The sequence below is a fragment of the Lepidochelys olivacea genome (assembly GCF_965140295.1).
Source record: "Lepidochelys olivacea isolate rLepOli2 genome assembly, chromosome: 1".
Taxonomy (NCBI): Eukaryota; Metazoa; Chordata; order Testudines; family Cheloniidae; genus Lepidochelys; species Lepidochelys olivacea.
In genome coordinates, this window is record NC_140411.1 from 33,446,296 (window position 1) to 33,473,252 (window position 26,957).

The 26,957-nt window shown below is 39.4% G+C and overlaps 1 protein-coding gene across 1 annotated transcript in view; it reads right to left on the minus strand.

Moving 5' to 3' along the window:
• Positions 1-10,763: 10,763 nt before the first annotated feature.
• The window catches only part of PGR (progesterone receptor), a 54,075-nt gene continuing 37,881 nt past the window's right edge, over positions 10,764-26,957 (minus strand). Inside the window, exons 4-8 of the mRNA XM_084613384.1 lie at positions 26,640-26,945; positions 23,899-24,043; positions 20,068-20,198; positions 17,630-17,787; positions 10,764-11,299 (exon numbers count right to left, since the gene is read on the minus strand). Coding sequence (XP_084469510.1) covers positions 11,144-11,299; positions 17,630-17,787; positions 20,068-20,198; positions 23,899-24,043; positions 26,640-26,945 — 896 coding nt within the window. The 3' untranslated portion in view covers positions 10,764-11,143. The remainder of the gene's footprint in view (positions 11,300-17,629; positions 17,788-20,067; positions 20,199-23,898; positions 24,044-26,639; positions 26,946-26,957) is intronic.

Sequence of the window (26,957 nt, forward strand, 5' to 3'; positions counted from 1 at the left end):
AGAAAATTCACCATGAGAGAAAGATTCCCTCAATCAGTGCAGGAAATTGCATTCATATGTGGCTCTTCTCCATTACAGGCCTGGCAGCAATGGTAAGAACAAAGTTTCTGCCGTCATTGTAGACAAACAAGGTTTGTGGCAATTTAAAGGTGCAGTGCACGGAAAACAAAGGGATAACAGAATCAAGCTGTATACGCTACAATGCCAACATAAGCATAGAATGATTATACAGCTCCCTGTCTTGCATTCGGTCACTTTGTTGCCTTCTATCTCTATCTCCTTTAAAACTCTTCCAACTCAAATCATGGGTGTAAAATTTTTAACTCTCATCTCTCCCTCCCATCCCTCCTTCTGCTAAAAAAAGTAATAATAATAATAATAAATACCTTGCTCTTATATAGCACTTTTCATCCAGACATGCAGATATTTTATAGAGAGATAACAGTTATAAGATGATCGGGGTGTAGAGGCTGATTAAAATCAAGGTTTGCAAGCATCAGGTATAAATAACGAGGGCATCAATCTCAAACCAGAGAAGTAGAATCGGGTGAGTAAATCCCTGGCAATCTGTGGAGAGGAAAACTGCTCTCCCAAAGCACTGCCCCTGCCTGGATCATGTGTAAATAACAGGAAGATCAGGGCCTTACATTGCAATGAACATTGAGTGTATAGTGTCAAATATTCTTTTCTGCTTTTTTTTAATGTACTAACAGCACGTCCCATTTTTATAAAAAAGTGAATTTTGGCAAGAACCAAATGCCTTTTCCTGTAGTTTTATATTACAGAGAATTTTTTGTAATGAAGCTCACTTGCAAACACTGGTTAACCCAATAATTTATGTTACATTCAAAGTGTTTAGACCACACACACACAGTCTGATACTATCCCAAAATCTCAATTCACAAGCAGATGGCAATTCAGAAACTAGACTGAAACATTATCATGTAGAGCAGCAGTTCTCAAACTTTAGCAACTGGAGGACCCCTATTTTGATTTAAAAATTTTCACGGACCCCCAAAACCCCCTCTTAGCCCCAGGCCCTGACCCCACTTCACCCCTTCTCCAAAGGTCCCACCCTTGCCCCACCTCTTCCCACCCCTGCTCCACCCCTGCCCCTCCTCTTCCCCGCCTCTTTCCGCCTCCCTCCCCCAAGCGCATCCCATCCCTGCTCCTCACCCTCTCGCCCAGCGCCTCCAGCTGTTCCCCAGGATGCAGGAGCCACTGGGCGGGGAAAGAGTTGATCAGTGGGGCCTACAGCCTCCCTGGAGTACCATCGTGGCCCCCCAGGGGTCTACAGACCCCAGTTTGAGAAACACTGATGTAGAGACAACACAGCTACTAGTGGTTGCATGTTAACATGCTCTTCTGAGATGAGTGCATGAGCCTAGATATGTATTTTTTAACCTTAACTCTGACACTCTTTGTAGCTGCGTGTAATAGGCCTGCAGTGTTTGCCTAAACCTCCTCCTGGTAGGTGTTGATCCTGCTGCAAAAAAGTTAAGTGGGTGCTGCTGACTCACTCAAGTAGATGATTCATTAAGAAGCAAGGTGGGCACGGCTGGCGGGGGAGAGAGGCTCTAGGCCAGGGGTTGGCAACCTTTGGCACAGGGCACATGAGGGTAATATGCTGGCAGAACGCGAGACATTCTGTTTACATTGACCCGTCTGCTGGCCAATGGGAGCTGCGGGAAGCGGCAGCCAGCATGTCTCTGTGGCCCGCGCCACTTCCCGCAGCTCCCATTGGCCAGGAACGGCGAACTGCGGCCACTGGGAGCTGCGGAGTGCCGTGCCTGCAGACGGTTAACGTAAACAAAGTGTCTCACGGCCCGCCAGTGGATTACTCTGATGGGCAGCATGCCAGAGGCTGCCAACCCCTGCCTTATGGTATAAAGTCAGCCCACAGGAAGGGGTGTGTTTGAACTCTATTAGAGTCTATGTAGAGCAGGTTGGGGGGAAAGTGCCTTCTTACAATGGGCTAGATTGTAATTTGCCAGTCTGCCTTGAGTAAGGGGGTGGCATGTGGCTGCAGCAATGCAGGAGCAGACCAGAGTCATAATTCCTCCCTTATTCCAAGGAGGGAGTAAGTTACTTCATCTCCTTCCATGGAACATTTAACTCCCCACAGCTACTTGGTCTGGAAAGTAGTGGAATGGAGTCAAGGCTCCTCCTTCTGCTGCCCCTTTATGCCCTCTCCCTGTCCATCTCCTCCGTGCAGGGGGGAGAGGGGGAGCGTCATGTATAGGACTGGCCTCTGCTCAACCCACCACTGTTGGAGGAGGGCCAATCAAGGGAGCAAGAGGGAAGTGGGTATTTACTCACTTGTGCAGCCCAGGAAGGGTTGTGACAATTTAGCCCAATGAGACTTTGACAAGCTCTGAAGTGCTGTTGTTTGGAACTGCTCTGCTACTCAAAGAACAAATAGGAGAACTCAAGAGTCCATGGGCAGTGCATGATGAATGATATTCTACAGTTAGTTTCATCTGACCACCTGAAATATTCAGTCCAGATAGCTCATTTGATGAATCCGTTAATTTGCTGTATGGACATAGTGAATCAGCTCAGACAGGAGCTGTAATGTGTATGAACAGTTACAGAGGATTGCAATAAGAGTATTAAAGAATTGGTGAAAGAAAATGGGCCAATAAGTCTTCTTATTGCCTCCAAATTACTGCACTTAAAATACTATAGAAAAATTATATAGAACACTGAGGGTAATTCATTAACATAACCATACTATCCACTTGTCTTCTTTATGATGTCTGTGTACCATGTTTCACACAATGGGGCTCAGATCCCGGGCCTCTAGGCACTCCTGTGGGATAAAATATAACAGAGCAGCTCATTCTATGTTCAGTTTTTCCCCATGTCCAGTTATCAATGCATGAAACTGCAATCCTGATCATTTTGCATTTCATTTCTTCAACTTTTAAATAAATAAATTCTGAGTTGGTAAAAAAATTTCTACAATTCGTCAGTGAGCAGATTTTATTAAAATCACTGCCGGCATGTCGTATCACTGGGTTTGCCCTAAAACCATGAATCCAAATCAGCCAAAATTATGTTTGGCTTCCACTCTACCATTTCTTATGCAAGCTCTGAACCAAAGGAAAACACTGGCTACCATAGTAGAGAATTGATTTCTTCAGTCAGGAAGCTGTGCATATTATCTGCTGTACTGGACCTGACGGGGTCAATCAAGTTGAAATTAGACACCATGGCTGCAGACGGATAGAAGCACTGCTCCACGGTCACAGAAGCTAGTACTTTGGACAAAGAATGATGTTAGTGGTCACAAATTAATGTTCGGTGACCTCACAATACTATATAGCTTCACTTTGCCTCCCAGGTCTGTTGTAATTAGGGTTTTAAACACCTCTAACATTCCCGCAAGTTAAGCACATCTCCAATTTATTGGTCATGACACAACATTAGCTAGGCAACAACTTTTACAAAAATACTTGAATGCTATTTCAGACTTACAAATATATAGACATCAGTTCTCTTCACTGGAAAATACAGAAATCTCATACAAGTCTCAAATCAGCGTTTTTATAAAAATAACAGGAACAGAGTGGAAATTTGTGGCCGTCACTTACACTCCTGATTGTTCGATACACAGAAATATTAACACCGGTCCAAATGTTGTTTCAAATAAAATATAAATATTTGGCACTTTGGTATTGTTTTCCACCGAGGATCTCAAAGCCCTTACTAAGTGCTAGTGCATTGAGCCTGCCAACAATCTTGTGAAGGATTATTATCTTCATTTTACAGAAGTGAAAATGAGAAACAATGTTTAAATGGCAAGGAGACCAGGAAGTAAATTGAATATTTCATTACTCCTAGGCCTGTGCTTTAACTACTAGATTGTACTTCTTCTCTTAGCTGTGATTTTCTCTTATTAACTACAAAGAAATTCAGGCCGTTTCAAATGTAACGTCATCCTATATATACTAGAAACTATTGTAACGTATTCAGAATTTCCTGGATGCTCCATTTTTAAAGGGCCAGATTCTGATAACCTAACCCAGAGTGACTAGTTACTTCATGAACAGTCCAATAGATGTCAATGTATCATGTGCTGTTCGGTCTGAGAAAAGGTATCAGAATGTGGCTCAAAGTACAATTAGAACTGAACAGGAGTGAGTCTCTTTTCCTGTCACTGCAAATCAAGTGTAGCTATTGAAGTAAAACTGGAGTGAAAGGAAGAGCAGGCTCTATAATTTTTAAGCAGTAAATTGTGAGTTAAGATGGGATTTTAAAAGGAACCTAAGTGTGTGTGTGTGTGTCTACACACATATGTACGTACTGCAGGGGGGTAAGAGTTAGGTATAAAACTCCCATTGAAATTCATAGCCCTAAAGCCTTTTTGCCCCTTAAACAGTATCTTGGAAAATACTATGTTTTACAGGGGGAGATTAATTGAATCTCTCCTTGTTGAATGGTGACATCATGATAGAAGGCAGCTTAACTGTATACTGCTACAGTGTTCCACACACGGAGCTTTTAATCAGGGTGAGAGTTTAAAAGATCCTCATTATGCCCTAATAAATGACATTTTTAAATGTGCTGTCATAGGCAAATTAAAATACACAGTTCTATGAAACAAAATGTTTCTCTGTTTTATTATTAGAAATGTTGCTACTAAGTGGAAAAACACTATAGGCTCTACTCTTTCCCTTAACTAAGTCAATGGCAAAGCTCCCATTGAGTTCAATGGCAAAACGCCAGCTTCAGGTCCCCACCCCCACCACCAATAGTTTTAACCGCAGCAGTATCAAGACTGTAATGTAATAATCATTTTTGTTACCACCTATCTGTCACTGGATCTTCACTTCCCATTTTGAAAGATTAAAGTTGTGATCCCCAATATATGTGAGGTACAGATGAAAACTCATCATATGATTGACAGTGGAATTGAAACATAACATTGCATAAGTAAAATGAATCATGATGGTGAGATCCTGTACCAGGCACTTACTCCTACATATGAAGAGAAGACATCTGACCTGTACCTGATCTAACTTTATCCTTGCTGGCAAAATGAATTGCAATTTAAAACGGTTTGTATTGCAAAAGGGGACCATCTACATCCCAGCATCAAGAATGCGTGTGTGAGAGAGATTTTAAATTAAAAAGTAAATATTTCAATGATGCATGGTTTGTGTTCCTCATCTGTCAGAACAAGTACTGAACGAAATACTATTACTCATAATGAGGGCTTTAGCCTTACCTTTGGATACCCTTAGTAACAGCTGCAATTGAGAACATTTTTAAATAGATTTGTTCCTTTAGATCATCTTAGATTTATGGCTTCTGAAGATTTTTATGAAGCTTTAAAAGCAAACCAAAACAGTGAGATGGCATGTTTTTGAGTTAGAATTGCTCCTGAGAATTAAACACTCAACTGACCATGTTTAGGGAATTTACAATTATAAAACTAACGGCTTTATAAAAACTCACGTCACAAGTATCCTTTTAAAAACTTTAAATCCCAGGTTACTAAATTGTCAACATTTCAAAGTCTTTGGTTTCTAATGAATCAACTATTTTAAATCCAAATATGTCCATATTCACAAATTATCCTGCACACCGGCCCCAATCCTGCAAGGGAATGTGTGAGCATGCCCCTTTGTCTGTTTGGAGCCTCGTTTAATTCAGTGAGGTGCCATGCAGCCATAAGGGTCTTGCCAGGATTAGAGTCATAGCAAATCAGGGTTATGCATGTGCTGTACTGGAGCAGTGGCCTTAATTCTGAGTGGATGGGTCTCTTCTTAGTGTTGTTCTAATGCTTGAAATCTATTACTCTACCTCTTCCTTTTTCTTATATGTAGCTGTCTAAGCACTTTGACAATTCATACTTTGCCTCTGTATGCTACTCACTTCAGCCTACTGAGTCAATAACACTTCAAAATAAACCAGTTCCATTCAAAACAGATTAATCAGACAAACTGCACTGTCATGTAAGTAAGGTTTCAACAATCTTAAAAGAAATATTTCTCTCCTCCCCCTTTTATCTTTGAAGGGGAAAAAAATTAAATTAAAAGCAAACCCTACGGTCAGCACTCAGGTCACTGTGACACAAAGCAGCACAAGCTAGTAAATCTAATAAGGCTGACAATCTAGGCTTGGTCTGCCAGTATATCCACTGGCTTCTGAGCCACGCAAAATTGGGAAGGCTTTGGATATTGGCTCTGCGGCAGCAGGCTGACTTATCCAGAGGAAAGAAAGGTCAGCCTTCTGCCCAAGCGGGAACGAGGAAGAAGAATCGCTGTTGTTCAGAGCTGTTATGGTGTATAGAGGAAGGAGAGTTAATGTAAGTGAGTTTCCTGCATTTGCCAGTTCTGGGACTGTTAACTTGTGGGACTCACTCTTTTGCAACACTGGGGAGTAGATGGATCTGGCTCAGTCAAATGGCCAGGGATACGTATTTATGTATGTGTCTGGCACCTATCCCAATTGTATTACCAACAGAGTTTACTTACAATACACATCTACAAGCATAAAGCTTTCAATACACTAATTCAGCACACTAGGACACAGATGTTTACCTGCTGTAAATGGATGCTTGTCCATTTGTTTTCATATACCATTTTACCCCAGCAAAGGATCTGTACCCACAAATCTCCAATTAGTCTAATAATCTCTCTCCCTTCCTTCCTCCCCCCCCCAAAAAAAAAGCTGTCCTGACAGCGCTTACATCTCCAGTGATGCCTTCCTAGGGTCTATAATGGCTCTGCCACCAAACTCACCCCTTTACCCAAAAGCTGTGAATGCACCACCCCACTCACACAGGATATAGGACCTAGCAGAGGGCCTCCTGCCCCCCACTCTCAGCCACGGTTGCTTCCTGGGGCAGTAGGGGATTCACTACTGATAGTATTTGTTTCCTGCCTCTGGTTTATAGCCTCATCTGAGTCATTTCTATGCTTTTAGATTAGGGCACACGAGAGCAACTAAACACGCAAGAGTTCTTAGCAGGTCTTTTGATGCCACAAATCCTCCATCTGGTGCAAGGTTTCCAGATTAATTTCAAGTTGAAAACCATGAAGTTAAGTTGCTGAGCCTTGTCCCACCACCTGCACCATGGATCCTGGCCCAACAAAGTTCTTTTTGGGAGGTAGGGAGGTTATCTGTTTTATCCAGCAGTATTAACTAATCACTGTGGCAGGTTTGTTTCCACAGTTTAAAGCAAGTGACAGAGAAGCCTCAATTAAAGAAGACTCCATTCAGTCTTCTGCTATTTAAAAGTAGAGGCTCAGTTCTTAACTACACTTTTTAGACATGGAACTAGAAAATCTGCTTGCAATACAGCTCCGGGAACAGCTGAATAACAAAAATATCCAAGCTTAAGTTTATGGTGTCAGACCAGCAGGCCTGATCCAAAGCCCATTGAAATAACAACCATTGACTTGAATGGGCTCTCGATAAAGCCCAGATATAGCACACAGACTATACTTTCCTGGGTCATAGTCACTAAGAAAAAATAGGTCAGGTCTATGCGCTGTCTGTTCGGGGTCTTCTTGACCTTCTTGGATGATTCCGAGATAAACAGGTTCAGGTTATATGTAACAGAGAGGGCCAATTGGTGACACTGGGAAGTTGCTTATTTTTGCTCTTCAACACTTTGTTACAGCCTTCCAGTTGCAAACATAACTGCTTCTGTCAGGGCCAAGCAGTTTAAATTTCAAATCAATCATTTGCATAAAATATATATGTGTGTGTATGCGGACGTGCACAGAGAGAGAGAGAGAGAGAGATGGCTGCACTAAAAAAAGATGAAAAATTGCAGTAATGCTAAAATGACCCTAGAAGGTTATTTTTCATTTGTTTTGTTTTTTTTAAAGATCGGTCTGAAGCAGCAGAGGATAATACTGAACGTCTCAGGAGAAGAAAACATATAGCAGATAGAACAGAAGAACATGCAAATGGATGTGAGAGACTTGGACTTAAACCCACTTTCCCAAATTTGCAGAAAACTAAATAATCATTGGGATTATGGTAGAAAGAGGGAAAGATTTGTGTAATTTGCAGAAAGAATCAGAAATTTCATTGGTACAGTCCCCTCATAAGTGGGCAAGAATTTTAAAATGTATCCTGTCCATGTATGCTATTGCTCTACTGTTTATAGGGTGCCACACTTCACCCATAAGACTCTCCTGTTACTAGACTGCGCTGTAAAATTCAGCACGAGGAGATCCAGAATTGTGAGATCTTGTTTAAATACCATTTACACAATCATTAAACATGACAGTTTTAGAGATATTTGCAACTTGCAGGTCAAAAATGACCTTAATCTTAACCTTAATCTTAATACAATGAAAAAGTTTATATAGACAACTGCAAAGTCTCAGAAAATCCTACAGAAAGCTAAGTTTATTACTGTGCTTGCTGCTGGATTCCTGGACAGGTCTGTAGCTGATCAAGAGCTGCTGCACATTAGATCTGTACACTATGGAAAAACTTGTGTTCTGCTTACTGACACAATACAGTTGGAAGCAAAGACAGATGACAGTCTCAAACTAGGGAATAAAACAGCTTAAGGAATTACATGGGGATCAGGGCAGGAAAAACTGTTTTGTCTATATGTAGATGATGCAGCACTGAATACAGGATTTCCAAAGGGTATGAAGGCCAAATTTAGACAGACTTGTCAGGTGGCTGTACACTGCAAAATATACAACTGTGAACATGCTGTTATGGACACTCTTCTCTGAGATTTAGATCTTAAAATGTTTTTTAATTTGGAAAGCTTCTTTTGGAATTTACTATTTATTCCCAAAAGATGATGGTAGCTTAAGCTCTTGCTGATGATAGCTTTGAGGCAAGTGTGAGCTATTGCGGAGGTACCTGCCACATAAGGTGGGTTGCCACAGCACTGAAGGCAGTGATAAAAATGTTTGTTAAACTAGTACCCACTTGGAACATATTGCAGAAACTCAGTCAGAGATTTGTGTAGCCTGAATTTAGGGGCATTCTTAAGATCATATTCACCATTCCATATTGTAAATTCAAAGGTGGGATGGTTAGGATGATTTTCTGGCATGGCAAGGATGTGTGTTTGAATAGGTTAATGACAGTGAATAGAAATGGAGTACTTGTGGCACCTTACAGACTAACCAATTTATTTGAGCATAATGAAAGCTTATGCTCAAATAAATTGGTTAGTCTCTAAGGTGCCACAAGTACTCCATTTCTTTTTGAGAATACAGACTAACACGGCTGCTACTCTGAAACCTGACAGTGAATAGTGTATTTAGTGAATGAAAAATCTTGCCATGCTGTTTTCAGGACCCGCAGCAATGGCCGCCTTCCCAGAGAGCTTGCAGAAATGGTATTATTATGCAATGGATTAGTGAGCAAGTGGGGTAAAGCATGTAGCCTGGGTACAAATGTAAATAGTGAATGCAAATACTACTAACAAAAAATCCACCATAATGCAAAACCAAAGAACTCTTGCAGCTTAAACCTATAATTTATTAAAATATAAATGCTATGAAGATCAGAGTTAAAGTCAGGCTGTGGTGGAAAAAAAAATCAAAATCACTTAGCCATAGACCGTCAAAATTTCAAATCCGGTCATTCAGAAAGAAAGTGACATTGTCCCAGCTTATCTAGGAACATTTCTCTGCATCCTGCTTGTTCTCTTTTTGTATCTATTTGGCTAGGGTTTTTTTCATCTTTATTCTCATTTTTACTGTAGCTTGCTCTCATGCACCTCTTGGAGGCCCCAGCCAATCAGCATGCCAACCCCTGGAAAAGGTATTTCTGGGAATTTTGGAGAAATAGGACATGGCTTCCAGGGGCAGATAAAATCACTAATGCTTTTGATGATTTGTAGTCTAATAGTTGGTTTTGCTTCCCCTTGAGCTATTCCTACATTGTTTGAACCTAACTGACTGAAGTGATCACATGAGGCGTTTCATATCCATGTCACAGAAAATATCACAGCAATTCTTCAGTAAAACATTTCACTCCCATTATAAAAGTTATAACATTCTCTTTGATCATATAACGGTACTTTACTTGTACTCACAGCCACATTAGCCTCCTTTACTATTACTCCAGTTATAACAACTTGTCTTTGTAAACCTCAGAAAGGTCCACTGAATGGCATTATAATGAGACTGGTGTGTATCAAAGCTTCAGTAATCATTCTTTCCATTTATTTGATCTCTCTATAATTTGATTTTATTGGGTGTTTGAGTTATCCAGTTGCACATTAAGATCACCAAAGGCTGCAGTCATTAAACATTACTGAATGTTAAAGTAAGATATATTTAAAGCATCTAAAAGATACAGTAGGGGCTATATGGATTAAATTTAAAATCTGTAAGTTTAAAATGAGAGTTAAGTGGTTTAGCTTTACTGATAAGTGTCATACTGTTAAGGAGAAACAGAAATAACAGCAGGATATGTCCGTATATATTCTACTTTATATATTGGTTTCAATGGGAGGAAAACACTGGCATTTCCTTAATCCTTCCCATCTTTGAAGAGAATTGCTTCAGTTTTACTTTGGTATGGACACACACACACACACTCTCACACAAAATGTTGTTGCCACTATGCTAACTACCTGTGAAGATACCGTACCACTATCAATCTAAACCTGGATACTGTACTTTGAAATGCTACTTCAGAGAGGCAGGTTAGTAAGTAAAAGGGGACATTTCCATAAGTAAATGTGGCTAATATACATTTTAATTTATTCAGACTTTAATATTTATACATATGCACACCCACCCACCCTCCCAATATATTAGAGTAAAAGTTTACTCCATGTCATAGCAGAAGTTTTCAAAGGAATAATATGAAAGAAAACATGTACAAGGTAACTGTTCTTAGACAACTACAGATTCCGTTTGTTAACTATTGTTCTCGTGAATTCCTAAGGAGCAACCTATTCCGGCGTACAAAACTTTTCTGATGACAAATATCAGTTGTGATTTTAACAGTAAAATAAATCAGGAGCGCACAATATGGACATCAAACTTACACAGTAAGGTGGTAGAACAAATATCCTAAAGTCCTGACACTGCAAAATACTGACCAAAATAAACCGCAAAATCCTGATCAAAATAAACAAACAAACAAACAAAAAAGGCACAAAAATTGTCTCTTCAGTAAGAGAAAAGACATTTCACTTTTTGTGAAAGAGAAGAGGTTTCACCATCCCTGCCAGAATCTTGGGTAGCTGGGCAGCAATCACTTCTGACATCATTTCCGGGAATTCGACACTCAGTGCCCGGGACTGGAGAAATGTGTTCAGACAGAACAGATGGAGTTGTTTCACTATCTGGTTTTCATGAAATACAAACATGTGAGAATTTAGACTACTAATAATACATTTATCTAAACATGCCCGATGATTATTTTAAATATCTCACTCAATCAATGCCATTTTACATATGTCTATCACCATAAAATCATACTGTGCATAGTCTTGCGTTGCAAGCCAAAAGGTCTTTTCACTTCAGCAGTCACGACCATATCTAAATGACCACTTCAGTGTATAAAAAATGGGGTAACATGCTAACCCCACTGTAAAATATCCCCAGCTTCATTCAATGAACAGGACAGACAGTCCTCATTTAATATTTTTTTTATCCTCATTGTGAAAGATGTGGTCCCATGACTTATTCACTGCACACTACTCAACCCTGCTCTGAAAAGAGAATTATTAAATTCCTCGTGAGCTTTTCTATAGTGCTCACCATTATAGTATCTGAATACTTCACTAATGTCAATTTAGCTTCACAAAACCCCTGCAAGGTAAGAATGTGATATTGTTCCCCAGTTTACGGAACTGAGGCACAGAGATTAAGGCCAGAAGTGCCCACTGATTTTGAGTTCCCCTTTTGCGTGACCCAGAACCGGATTTTCCAAATCAACAACGCAGCATTGCAGAGTGCTTCATGTGTTCAATGCACATACTGAACGTCAGTTGCAGCTGTGAGTGCTCAGCACTTCTACAAATCAGATCCCAAGGTATCAAGTTTGGCAGGCAGAAAATGAGGAACACACAATTAGTGACCACCTGTGTAAAGTCTGGCTTAAGCGACTTGCCCAGCATCACAAAGAAACTGTAACAAATGCAGGAACAGACTCCAGTTCTCCAGGACATCATTCAACTGTCTTAATGGTAAAACCACCCTTTCTTTACCTGCAAACCCCTGCCTCTCTCATTGCACACCTTCAAACTACTGCTGTGCGAATAATAGAATTTTTGGTTCTCTGGCATTTCCAATATAATAATTTCAGGTTGAAACGTTTTGTTTAGAGTTTGAGCATTTTGAACGTTTTTAACATAAAATTAAAAACAATTTCTAAATGAAAAGTCATTTCTAATAAAAAAAAATCTAAACCTTTCTTTTAAAAAATGCCTAAACAAAATGTTTCTATTTTACTGGATTTTTGTAGGTTCTTTTCAACCAGAATAATTCAGCAAAATCTATTTGAGTTCTATTATATTCTATTGAGTTCTATTTGAGTTCACGAAAAGTTTTGATGTCAGCAAATCTGCATTTTCACCAAAAAAAGTTTTGAGCTAATGATTTCGCTCAGCTCCACTTCCAACTTCTGCAGCAAATAAGGCAGGCAACAACCTCCTTTCCTACACAATCCTAATTCATTCCAAGAGCAGATCCATCCTGTGCATTGAATGAGGCAGGCATCCTGTGGAAAACATAGAATGTGACCTATAAAAAATATCAAGGGAATTAGTTAGGGAAGTGGACAGAACTGAAGAACTCAAGGATTTGAATGTGGAGGAGGCTTTGAATTACTTTAAGTCAAAGTTGCAGAAGCTGTCTGAAGCCTGCATCTCAAACAAGGGGGAAAAGTTTGTAGGGAATGGTTGAGGATTAAGCTGGATGACCCAGCATCTCAAACAAGTGATTAAGAGAAAGCAGAAAACCTACAAGGAATGGAATACGGGAGGGATCAGCAAGGAAAACTACTTCTTGGAGGTCAGAAAGTGTAAGGATAAAGTGAGAATTGCCAAAAGCCAAGCAGAGTTGGACCTTGCAAAGGAAATTAAAATCAATAGTAAAAGATTCTATAGCCATATAAATAAGAAGTAAATAAGGAAAGAAGTGGGACTACTAAATATTGAGGCTGTGGGGTGGAGATTAAGATTATTTAGGCATGGCCCAACATCTAAACCAGGGATTGGCAACCTTCAGGCATGCGGCCCATCAGGGAAATCCGCTGGCGGGTCGGGCCGGTTTGTTTACCTGCAGCATCCGCAGGTTCGGCTGATTGCAGCTTCCATTGGCTGCGGTTCACCATTCCAGGCCAATGGGGGCTGCGGGAAGTGGCGCAGGTCCACCAGTGGATTTCCCTGATGGGCTGCATGCCAAAGGTTGCCAATCCCCGATCTAAAAAAATACTTTGCTTCAGTTTTTAATGAGGCTAATGAAAAGCCTGGGGTAGTGGCAGGGTGGCTAATGGCAAAGAGGATACGGAGGTAGAAATGACCACATCCGAGGTGGAAGTCGAACTCAAACAGCTTAATGGAACTAAATCGGGGGGAGGGGAGGGGATGTTGCGGATAATCTCCATCCAAGAATATTAAAGGAACTGGCACATGAAATTGCAAACCCAATAGCAAGGATTTTTAATGCTTCTGGAAACTCGGGGGGTCATACCATATGACTAGAAAATTGCTAATATAGTTCCTATTTTTAAGAAACGGGAGGAAAGTGATCCAGGAAACTACAGGCCTGTTAGTTTGATCTCAATTGTATGCAAGGTCTTGGAACAAATTTTGAAAGAGAAAGTAGTTTAGGACACAGAGGTGAATGGAAATTGGGATAAAATACAACATGGTTTTACAAAAGGTAGATCATGCCAGACCAACCTGATTTCCTTCTTTAAATGATAAATTATTTTTTAGATAAAGGAAACCCAGTAGATCTCATCTACTTGGATTTCAGTAAGGCACTTGATACAGTTCCACCTGGGAAATTATTAGTTGCATTGGAGAAGATGGGGATCAATATGAGAACTGAAAGATTTTTCAGGAATTGATTAAAGGGGTGATTACATTGAGTCATACTGAAAGTGAACAGAAAGGCGGGAGGGAGGTTGCAAGTGGAGTTCTTCAGGGATTGGTCTTGGGATCAATTTTTATTTAACTTTTTTATTACTGACCTTGGCATAAAAAGTGAGATTGTGCTAATAATATGTACGGGTGACACACAGTTGGGAGGTATTGCCAATACGGAGGAGGACTCAAATATTATACAAGAAGATCTGGATGACCTTGTAAACTGGAGTAATAGAACTGGGATGAAATTTAGTAGTGCAAAGTGCAAGGTCATGCATTTAGGGACTAACAATAAGAATTTTTGCTATAAACTGGAGATTTATCAGTTGGAAGTGACGAAGGAGGAGAATGACCAATACACCCAGGTCTATCACAGGATGATTATGAGCCATCAATGTGATGCAGCCGTGTAAAAGGCTAATTCAGTCCTAGGATGCATCAGACGAGGTATTTCCAGTAGAGACAGGGAAGTGTTAGTACCATTATACAAGGCACTGGTAAGACCCCATCTGGAATACTGTGTGCAACTTTGGACTCCCTTGCTTAAGAAAGATGAATTCAAATTGGAACAGGTGCAGAGAAGGATTACTACGATGAGCAGAGGAATGGAAAACCTACCTTACAAGAGGAGACTCAAAAAGCTTGGCTAGCTTAGCCTAACCAAAAGAAGGCTGAGGGGAGATATGATTGCTCTCTATGAATACATCAGAGGGATAAATACCAGGGAGGGAGAAGAGTTATTTAAGTTAAGTGCCAATGTGGACACAAGAACAAATGGATATAAACTGGCCACCAATAAGCGTAGGCTCAAAATTAGGTTAAGGTTTCTAACCATCAGAGGAGTGAAGTTCTGGAACAGCTTTCCAAGGGGAGCAGTGGGGACAAAAAACCTAACTGGCTTCAAGACTGAGCTTGATAAGTTTATGGAGGGGACGGTATGATGGGACTGCCTACAATAGCATGTGGCCCGTCAGTGACTGCCAGTAGCAAAAATCCCCAGTGGCTGGAGATGGGACACTAAATGGGAAAGGCTCTGGGTTACTACAGAGAATTCTTTCCCAGCTATCTGTCTAGAAGGTCTTGCCCACATGCTCAGAGTCTAACTGATCACCATAGTTAGGGTCAAGAAGGAATTTTCTCCCAGGTCAGATTGGCAGAGACCCTGTGGGTTTTTCACCTTCCTCTGCAGCATGGGACATGTGTCGCTTACAGCTTTAAACTATTGTAAATGGTGAATTATCTGTAACTTGAAGTCTTTAAACCATGACTTGAGGGCTTCAGTAATTCAGCCAGAGGCTAGGGGTCTATTTCAGGAGTGGGTGAGGTTCGGTGGCCTGCAATGTGCGGGAGGTCAGACTAGATGATCATGATGGTCCCTTCTGACCTTAAAATCGATGAATCTATGAGCCTATGTGCATAATAGCACAGGCAACTGTAATTCTGATATTTCCTAACTTTTGCATGCTTGACTTTCTGAGCTTAATAAAGTTCGTTTAATGTGTTTTTTGTGTGTGTAATTTCCTAGGTTTTAAAAACAGCAATTGAAAATACAGAAACTCCATCCTGGGGCATCACATTAACACCAACATGGTTCATTTTTCATGGTTGGAATGTTTAGATCCACAGCACAGACCTCTGCCACTTGAGCTAAGTGACAGCAGTAATAGGTTGTTATCCTATATGTGATCAAGCACGAGGCTCTCCATTCCAGGCTCGCAAGGGGAGCGTACTCTAGTGGGTACCGACTTTTCTGCCACTTTCCATAAGCTTTGCCATTGCTTCTCCGTCCCCTCCAGCCTGTCTGAATCCCAGTCTCCCACTCCTCCCCGTCTCTCCCTTTCCTCATACTCAGTCCCAGCGTTCTTGCCCAGTCAGCCTCAGGTCTCCCTCTTGGCTGCTCATCTGATCTGTCTGTCCCCTTCCCCTCCACTGGTTCCCAGTCTCAATCTTCCTCCCCAGGCTCCTCATTCAATCTCAGTCATTCCAATCACCCTCTCCCTGGCTCTTTATCCCAGTCTCTTTGCCAAGCCACTCCCAGTTCTCCCCCCTGAAACTCCTTGTCAACTGTTTCCCCTGACCCCAGACCTCTATCCCCCTTCCACTGCAGCTAGTCCCCATCTCCTTGTCCTGCCAATTCCAACAGTCTCCCAGCTCCTCGGATTACAGTTGCCCCCCATCATTCAACTGTTTCCCACTCCCCGATGTCCCTCTTGTTTCCCTCACTGGCTCCCACTCCCAGCCTCCTTGCTTCTCCCAACCTCAGTCTCCTTGTCCAACTAGTCCCAGCCTCCCACTGCACCCTTCCCTTTCTCAGTCCCAGCCTGCCCTCTCCCTGGAGACTCCCAAGGAGCTTGAGAGGTGGAGACTGGAGCTGAAGGCTGCCAGGGGAGGAAGAAGAAAACTGTGACGAAGAGTTGGGTTTGGAGGAAGACTGGGAGCTGGGGGTAGGAAATGTGGGTCAGGATGAGAACTGGTTTGGACAAGGAGCTGGGGTTGGGACTAAAAGAGGTAATGAGACTGGGAACAAGGAACTACAAGGTAGGGAAAATTGGGAATGACTGGGAAAGCAGATGGGGACTGGGGACTTTCTGGGTGAGGAGAGTGGGACTGGCAGCTAGGAGAGGGGAAGAGACAGGACTGGAACAGGGAGAGGTTGGAGGAGAAGAAGGGGTGAAACTTGGGGGAAATGGGCAGAAGAATCTGTAACCACTAGACACACTCCCCTCCAGAGACTGGACGGGAACCCAAGATTCCCGAGTCTCATCATTTCTCTGCTGTCAGCAAATATCTGTGAAACCCACTGGCAACATGTGTGTGTCCCATCCTCCTTTAGTGTTGGTCCACAGAGAATGACAACCTACTAATGCTTTTAGTTAGTCACTTTGCTCAAGTGGCAGAGGTCTCTGAAGTGGGTATAAAAATTCCAACGCTACTGATGAACCACATTGATGTCAATAATATCACAACAGAATTTCTGTTTTCTTTTCATTTGGCTTTTTAAAAACTTAGGAAATTACACACAAAAATCCATGTTAAAAGAACATTGTTAAGGTTGCAAAGTCAAAGACTGAAAAATTAGAAAATAGAATAATTAAGGCAGAGGTCCTGTAGAAAAAATTGTATGTGATCATGTAATTAAAGACTGCATTGTAATAAATATGCACAATGAGGCCAAATTAAGGTTGCTCTCACAAGCAACCTTAATTCTGGCATTTCCTATTGTTTGAGTATGCCTTTGAAACCTTTATAATATTCTTTTTATGGGTTTTTTTTGGTCTGTAATGTATAGAAATACACGTACCACAGCTCTGAACTAATTTTAAGAGAAATATAAAAAATGAACTGGCATTTTAAATATGTTTCCCATACAATTAAATCCTCTATAAATAAAAATGTGAACATCTGGTTAATTTTGCATTGATTTTTGCCCTGACGATGTGGCCAGCTTTGCCTGGACACCACAAACATCCCAATATATGTATATATTTTTTAAATTGACTTTAAGGAATGGTTCTTGTTTCTGGCATAAACCTGTGGCCTCTAAACCGCCCCCTCCCCCCCGAGAAACAAACTTACATCATGCATGGAGTCCATAAGTTTTGTAAGCTGATAGAAACGTTGTGAGCTGGCCACAACTCCTTTCTGCCGCAAACCAATTGCCTTGACCAATTCTCGAATATAACTTGCTCTCATCTCATCAAACTGGCTTTGACTTCTCAGACCTTCCAAAGGAACTAAAGAGAAAAGAATAATCTTGATTGTTGCACTATATTATGAAGACAACAACGGAGGAAGAATTTATATGGTATATATACTGTAATGTTTGTTTAATTATTTTATCTTGGACTATAGACTTTTTCCTGTCAGTCAGTGAAGTGCAGAAATGGTGATCTGACACAGGCAGGTGGATACATAAGTCAGAATCAGTCACTTACGTTGATTTCTGGTATCCTGGCATTGGGCCACTGATATGGAAAATCTGCCAGAGGTGGTGGTAAAAGTGAAGCAAAATGACTGAAATCCTCCCTCTGCAATAAAGTCATTTGTGACTAGAGAGGCAGGGGCATGGACAGGGCAACAAGGAGATGCACTGATTAGCATATCCCCGGAGATGTCTCAGGAAGGTGTAATACAAAAGCATTATTCAGTATTTTGCAGGAGACAACTATGCAAAATAAAAAAAGAGCAAACATTCCCCATAGGGCAACCGTTTAAATCTTTCCATCTTCCTAACATTCAATGAAAATTATAAGCCAAAACATCAGCTATTTCTGAATTTCAGAAGTACAGGTTTTGAAAGATCTGTTGCATTTAGGCATGTTTTCTTTGACTGTAAACAAGTATATATCATGATTTCATCCTGGAAAGAGAATAGAGAGTTGAATATTATAAAAAAGAGGCCAAATTCATCCCTGATGCAACTCCATTAAAGCAACTGGAGTTACACTAGGGATGAATTTTGCCCAATGGTTAACTCTAGCTGAATGTTTGTTTCTTAGATTACTATTTTTCAAATCATTTTAAGATTCATATCGTCTAAATTTAATCTTTGATGTTTACATCTTAATGGTGTGACTGGAATGTGGTGGAGGACAGCTCACACTTTTGTGAGAGATGGCTCAGATGACCCAACAGGTCTTTTCCATCTCTTACTTGTATGCTGCCTTTGTTTAGCTAGACAGACTTTTCAGCAAAACTGTGTTAACAGGGCAGAAGCAGACTGGAAACCAATATACTCTGTTCAACAGGGGGGGAAAAAGCTTTCTAAAAATGGAAATTTAGCTTTTTTGCAGAAAAATGCTGAATATAAAGTTGTAGAAAGACAACCATATAGAGGCTGTCATTTTCACTCCTGCAACTGTTTCCGGCAATACTAATGTAGACTGCCCTCTGGATTCTAAACATCTATTAAACATATACAGTATTCTGTTGCTGAGGAAAGGCCTTTTAAGAAAAGTCTACACTTATGCAAACACTAGTCAAGTTGAACACAGATGTCACAAGCAACAGTACATGAGGGAATAAGCCTTCAATTAATATTTTTCTTGGCACTTGGAGGAACCAAGCAAATACTACAGGAGTCTATCTTGTCACCCCTATGGTTCAGTGTCGGTCCCAGGCTCCTGGAGAGCCAAGTCTCAAAAATACTTTCCGTAAGAGTTCTGAAAATAGTTTTTGTCCTACGTTAGCAGCTAAATCATTTTCAGCACTGGATCAGGGAATTCATTACTGACAAATGAGGTCAGCAACAGATTGCTTTCTTAGTATAGATAGGCAGAGAACTTCACCCAGATGCTCACCTACCTGGAAAGTGGAAGACCAATGAGCAAACTGGAACCTGGAAAGGTGCTTTGTAGCTGGGATCAGATTAGAGGTGGTGGGCCAAATTTAGTTCTGAACAGACAGCTGAAGTCAGTGGAGCTGCCCGGTCTTACACCTGGGGTAAATTTGCCCATCTTTGTCCAGGAATAATTTGAATAATCATTAATATTAGTAATCTGACAAGGTATGAAAGCCATGTCCATTCTCCCCTGCTCCAAAGAGCAAAACATTGACTTCACAGGAGCAGGACGTGGCCCCTATGTCAACAAACCTGACACTGTATGAAAGGATTTTTTCTTTGTATTTGTCATTTAGTGATACATTTTGCAGCTTTGCACGGGGCTTTATCTGTGTGTTGTCACTGAAGTCAATCAGACTTGCATGGCTGAAACCCTGCACAATTGCTCTGAAAATGTCCAGCTTAATGTGGCTATCTGTCAAATTGTATTCAACATGTATCTCATTGATTTTATTCTGTGCACAACAAAAAAAAGCAGTATTTTAGTGCTTGGGGCCTGAGACATTTTTGCTGAAAGGGACTTTTTCCTGTTTTTCAGGGCATACAGCCCTACTATAATTTTCATGATAAATAACACTGTGTGAAACTTTGCAACATTTCATTGTTGTTTTAATATTTGAGGTACAGAACAAAAAAAATGCTAAGAAGACAAAAACATCCATTTTCTACTTACTTGTATTGAGCAGTAATAATGATTTCATACAGAGGAACTCCTCTTGACTAACTTGTAGTTTAACAAATTCCTGTGGGATCTGCCACATGGATAGGCACAATGAATAAAACGACGATTCTTTCATCCTCTGTCTTACACCCCAAAAAGGTAAAAATAAAAAAGACTCAGCCACTAATTCTTTGTAGTACCTACTTTGCTGTTAGATTAATTACTACATTCTTGAAATTAAGGAGAGATATATGAAGTAAAACAATTTTCTGAAATTTTTGTGTATCTATTAGTTTTCACACACATAAAAAAATCGTAACTTGACATTTGATTGGAAGTTTAAAGGTAAATTAATTCTCCTCAAGTGGTGTCATTGTTTAGACAGGCATCTTAGAGACTGACAGGAGCTGAATGTCAGGTGAATAATAATCATGATTTTTTTACATTAAAGAAACCCAACAATTTTTAAAATTTAAATCAGATTTTTAAATTGAAATGTTGCTAGTCCTTTACTTTCTTCTCATTTATAATCGTACATTGCTAAAGTAAATGTTTTCCAAGCGCTTCTTTAATTAGCGTTCTAATTGTTAGTGGAATTTCAGATTTTTTTAGATAGTATTTTTTCTACTAAGAACTTGCACATTTAAATGGTTATCTAGGTGGCAGAAGACCCATTAATATCTGTACTGTGAGGACAAGAGAAAATGGCAAACACAAAATTAACAAACAAAGAGCCTGTGCTATACTTGGAACCAATAACATCTTCTTATATATTGAACTTCCACAAGTCAAATGATGTTAATGATGTTCCTAAGTCACTTAGGCTCAGATCTTCAAAGGTATTTAAGCTCCTAACTTCTGTTGATTTCTATGGAAGTTAGGAGCCTAAACACTAAACAAATTTTTGAGCCTAAACTAAATGCTTTTGAAAACAAATATGGGCATTTTAACAAATTTTGGCCCATTGCGTAAAAAAGTTGACAATAACTTTGTTAATGGATTGAAAGTCTAAATAACTTTTAATTACTAACAGGGACACAATTTTTTTGAAGTGACAAAGATTCTATAAAGAGAACATTTTAAAATAGATGTTAGCTCCTGACGCTGCCTTTTCTGAGAAGTCCCATTAAAGTCAATGGAACTAAAAATGTCAGTAAAGTTAAATAACTGCAGAGATGTTTTCAGGAATAGGGCCTTCATTTTCAATCGTTTTGTTTTTTACTTACAGAAGTTTACAAAATATCAGTTAAGCTATATTCCCAGTAGTAGCATTTTAAAAAGCCCAGCATTGGTTAGCTCATTATACACTGAATAGAAAGGTGCAGTAGCACCGGTTAGTTTGACAACGCCTCAACCTGATTTAAATCAATGAGTTAAAAAAAAAACATGGGTGAAATTTTGGTTCTACTGAAGTCAACAGGATTTTTAATATTGACTTCAATGGAGACAGAATTTCACCCCAAGTGTTTTAAATCATGATTCCAGTCTGGCTGGAAGCATTATAATCAACAAAATGTTTATAGTTGGCATGACAAAAAACTTTTTCTCAGTGCATGTAGATCAACATTTTATTGTTTTAAGTGAGAAATACTTCAAATCTGTTCAGAATCTGAAGCGCTGAACCCTTTTTAAAATAAGTTAAATATATCAGGTTTCAGAGTAGCAGCCGTCTTAGTCTGTATCAGCAAAAAGAACGAGGAGTACTAGTGGCATCTTAGACACTATCAAATTTATTTGAGCATAAGCTTTTGTGGGCTAAAACCCACTTCATCGGATGCGTGCAGTGGAAAATACAGTAGGAAGATAGCTACACAGAGAACATGAAAAAATGGGTGTTGCCATATCCACTATAATGAGAGTGATCAGTTACGGTGAGTTATTATCAGCAGGAGAAAAAAAATCTTCTGTAGTGATAATCAGGATGGCCCTTTCCAACAGTTGACAAAAAGGTGTGAGTAACAATAGGGGGAAAATATAAACATGGGGAAATAGTTTTACTTTGTGTAATGACCCATCCACTCCCAGTCTTTATTCAAGCTTAATTTAATGGTGTCCAGTTTGCAAATTAATTCCAATTCAGCAGTTTCTCGTTGGAGTCTGGTTTTGAAGTTTTTTTTGTTGTAGTATTGCCACTTTTAGGTCTGTAAAGGTGCCACTAGTACTCCTCATTCTTTTCATTAAATAAATCATTTATTGTTTATTGGGAAATTATGCTACTGATTACTCAGTTGCTCCCGTTGAAGCTGTTCTACATAAATATTAGGTCATTGGAGCAGGGGGACTGGAACCTGGCTTTCCCACCTCCTAGGTGAGTGCCCTAATCACTGGGAGAAAATGTATAGGTGGGGGAGGCTCCACCTTGCCCGCCTCTGGCATGTTTTCCAAGAAGGGGCTTGGGCACCTAAATTAAGGAGAGACTTGATGGCCAAGAATCCCAAGCAGAGATATGCAGCTCCCTCCAATCTGGCCATACGAATCCCTTTGAGGGGCGGGGCCACAATCCTTTCCTTGACATCTCCTTCTGGTTAGCTTAGGTAGCTCCCCATTCAGCAAGGTGGCTTTTGTGGGACCCATTCATAGGCACCTAATTTGCCCCATGCATTGTACAGGGAGCCTAAGTGCCTAACTTAGAACTGTGGATTCCACTGGATGACAAGGTGCCTAAAAGACACGCATTACAACTCCTAAGTTCCTTAGGGGATCTCACCCTTAGACATATTTTTAAGTATTAGAAGGTGTAGCTAAATATCTACAGTGCTTTTAAAAACAACCTGGGAATTAATCTGGAAATTAACAGCTCTTGCCTCATTTTCAGGTTTGAGGCTGGTGTTGCTGTATGCCGATATGGCAGGTGGTATCCATCTGCACTAGGACTGAATTATGGATAAACCAAGTCTAAGTGGCAGCTTGGTTTTAAAATACCTGTTAGACAATGGTATAGATAAAGACCAGAGATAGCTTTTAATTTAATAAAAGTTATTTCCAGAGTATTTTCCGCTATACATAACATCTTTGATGTGCTTTATTATTCCAAATTATTCAACTTTTCTAATTTTCTAGTTCAATTCTAATTCTTTTCAATTTTCTAATTCCTAGTGTTTGCTATAAATACATAGAGTGAAATCATGGCTCCACTGAAATCAATGAGTTTTGCCACTGACTTCAGTGGGGCCAGAATTTCACCCTCAGATCCCAACGTATGACCTCTGTGATTGTGTGGCATTCCACTGATTTCATGGGTACTCTACATGGGCATGAGGATCTGTGCACTGGGATCCTGAAATAGGACTGGGAACCTAGTTCTTAGTTTTATGTGAAGCTGAATCATAAACCTATTTGTTTAATTTTCATGTTGCCTTGTAAAGGCTTCTTTTTTGAATTTCAAGGACAAATTATTAAGGAGGGAGGAAAAAGTATACCATGATTGCCTATGAAATACTCCTATGTATTTCATGCTACAACAATATGGGATATTAACCCTTTGCCCTGAAATCTACATTCAAACTAATTCAGGTTTAATATCGTGATAACATAATTCTTTTTTTAACTTTCCCTCAGATAAACAAAACCACCATCAAAACTGTTTTGCTTTTGGGTCTATAGATGGCCATGTCAATGGAATACGTTGGACTTTTATGCAATTCTTACTGAGGATACTGATCTTTGATATTATCAGAGCTTTCTCCTTTGATCTTAATTTTAACACTGTTTAATGAAACAACAAAACAAAAACATAGGGCAAAATCCTGGCCCCAATCAAGTTAATAGCAAAATTTCAATTGGCTTCAGTGCGGTCAGGACTTCATCTATTATATTAGTAAATAGCAGTAACTGTCTACTTACTCATTTAGTATCAGATCAGGTGCAAAGTATAGCATCTGACCACTGACATGCTTATATGACCTCCATCCCATTGCAAACACCATTAGACTCATCCAAGAATACTGGATAAGGGTTATCTGATCATCGATATGTAAATTCCGGAATCCTGAAAATCACATGAAGAATTAAAAGAATTCAAATACTACTCTATAAAACATTTCACAAAGTAAGAAATTTATATTTGTCATGTGTTCTTGATGTATCAGACAAGCTATCCATTATTTTTAGATAAATTTAAATATGTAGTATTTTTGGTACCTATCTATACAGTCTCCTTTCATACCTTGTGTATGTCTTAAATAAGATCTGAGTACTAACAATATCAGACAGAATCCTATGAAACATCCACTAAAAATAAGACTACTACAACAAAAACTGGCATTAACTTTAATTTTTGAACTCCTTTTAGTTCACGCAATGGGACTTTATATTTTTCTTTTCTTTAAGAGCCTCCAGAATCAGCTAATTAAAGAGTAAACATGTACATTTCTTATACGTAGCTGTTTCCAGTAAGTGGTAGCGTTGACTTGACAATTCAAATGTATCTAATTTTACAGGATAGTTTAGTAATATTTCTTAAGTAGTTAGAGACTAATCAACAGGAGGCTTGTGATATTTGAATTATCACTAGCCATTTGACTAGATTCGCTAACCTCTCCCAAATTTTTATGCTGAGCCACATATTATTCCTTTTATTGGTTTTGATCCTGAAAGGATCAAATCAAATATAATGTTACCAGTTATGAGTGATTATGTACTTTAGGAAACAACAAAGTGGTGATATTTGTACTATAGATTTTTTTACAGAAGTAAAGGATATTTTGGGGTTTGTGAGAAGAGTGACGGGAGGATTGATCTGAAGTTGTTTATAATTATTATTTTAGCACAGATCAATAATTACTATATCCCTTTTCCCTGTTCCCATGAGTTTTAATGCTAGCAACAAAGTATGTTTAGGAAGTGGCTCACTGAGGCATCGAATATAGATTTTTAAAAGTTGGCATATTCGAATTATATAACAGTAGTTTTTACAGCCAGTCTACAGGCAGAGAATGCCTCTTTTGTATAATATTCCTTCAAGTGTGTACAATCTGTAAGGTTTAAATTACCAGCTATGTCAAATGATTACAGAAGGTATAAGAGTTCAGGAGATCAAAATATTTATTTAAAAGGAAGCAGGGAAGGGAGAGTACACTGAAAAGCAGAAAGTTGAGCCTGAGTTCATTCTGAAATGAGCAAGTATGCTGAGCCTGCTGTAGACTTCTCAATCTCAACCGTGTAGAGTACTAAATTCCAAACAAAGCAGCGTATGAGATTTACAAGGAAACAAGATAAATACACAACTGCAAAAGTGCCAGATATTCTCCTATATCTCCATACAAAGCAATCTCAAAAACTGACATAAAACACTGAAGAGACAAGATGGGTGAAGGAATATCTGTTATTGGATCAACTTCTGTTGGTGAAAGAGACAAGCTTTTGAGCCACACATGGATTCTACACATGCCTATCACAATATGTGGTATACCTCAACCAGTGCATTAAATGCCCCATGTGGGTGAAACCAGATGATCACTACACACTCTAATGAACTCACACAAGAAAATCATAAAAAAACAAAAACACCCTGTTACCTGTGGTTGAACACTTTTCACAAAGCAATCACTCTATATCTGACCTATCAGACCTCATCCTCAAAAGAAACCTGCACAACACTTTCAAAATAGGAGCCTGGGAGCTTAAATTCATAACTGCTAGACACTAAAAATCATGGACTTAACAGAGACACTGGATTTATGGCTTATTACAACAATCTGTAACCCACTAAGCCCCCTCTTTTATTTCTAGGATTGCAGAGGCGTTACCAGGCCACTCTACCTTGAATGGTCCCTTACAATATTTGCTAACTACTTATGCTAAACAATCTGTTCTTCTTGCATTTTTCTGTGATGATGGGAGTACCTGAAGAAGAGCTCTGTGTGGCTTGAAAGCTGGTCTCGCTCGCCAACAGAAGATATTACCTCACCCACTTTGTGTCTCTAATAGCCTAGGACTGACCCAGCTATAGCTACACTGCATAGAACTCTGAACATATTTTTCATTTAAAACAGCTTTAAAAATAGTTGTTTTTTAAACTAAACCAATTTCTGCAAAAGGTACAAGTTGCACATTTGTTTAATCTGTACTACTTCATTGGTCACTGGATCCTTCCATATTCAGTGATATTGGAGCATTTGTCTAATCTGTTTAAACCTAATATCTCCTTAGTCTTATAATACCAAACTGTGTTGCTCTCGGTTTTCCCATGTTATTTTTTTAAATCATCCTAAGTATAATAAGATAAGAATACTGTCTGTTTAAATATTCTTACACCTAAAGAATATAAAGTAAAAGCATGTGTTTTAAAACGTGTCTGCTCATTTAGTGGAATCCCCTTAAGAAGGTTCTACTGTTTGATTAAAATATATCTTTGGTACACAGAAAGTCCAATTTTATACTCTTTTGGTGAAATGGCAGTGTTATTATATATTCAATTAAATGTCTTTATTAAGGATTCAATTATTATGCATTCAATTTGTTATGTATTACATTTCTGTATATACCTGGTTTTAGTGCACAGCCAATAAATAGACTAAATACTCTTTAGATAATTAGCTTGATAACATATATTAGCATAACTATATATAGAAAGATATTATTACCTGGTAGTGATTTAGACCATTTGACTACACAAAGGAGTTGCCTCTCACATAACTGATTCAGACTGGTCAGCAAAGCACTTGGGGTTTCAGGCTGCGTGTTGTCATAACCTGCATAGACCACTTCTGGCTCAATGCCCTGTAAGATGCTGATCAGTTGGGGAACAAACTGTATTTCTTGATTTGGTGAAAAGGATATTCTTTGGGTTAGAGCTTGGCTTTCATCGGGAAGGGCCACTGGCTGCTGGAGTGCAACAATATCTAGTGTCCTCACAACTTTGACTTTGTTAAACTTTTTAAACTTTCGACCTGTGGAAAAAA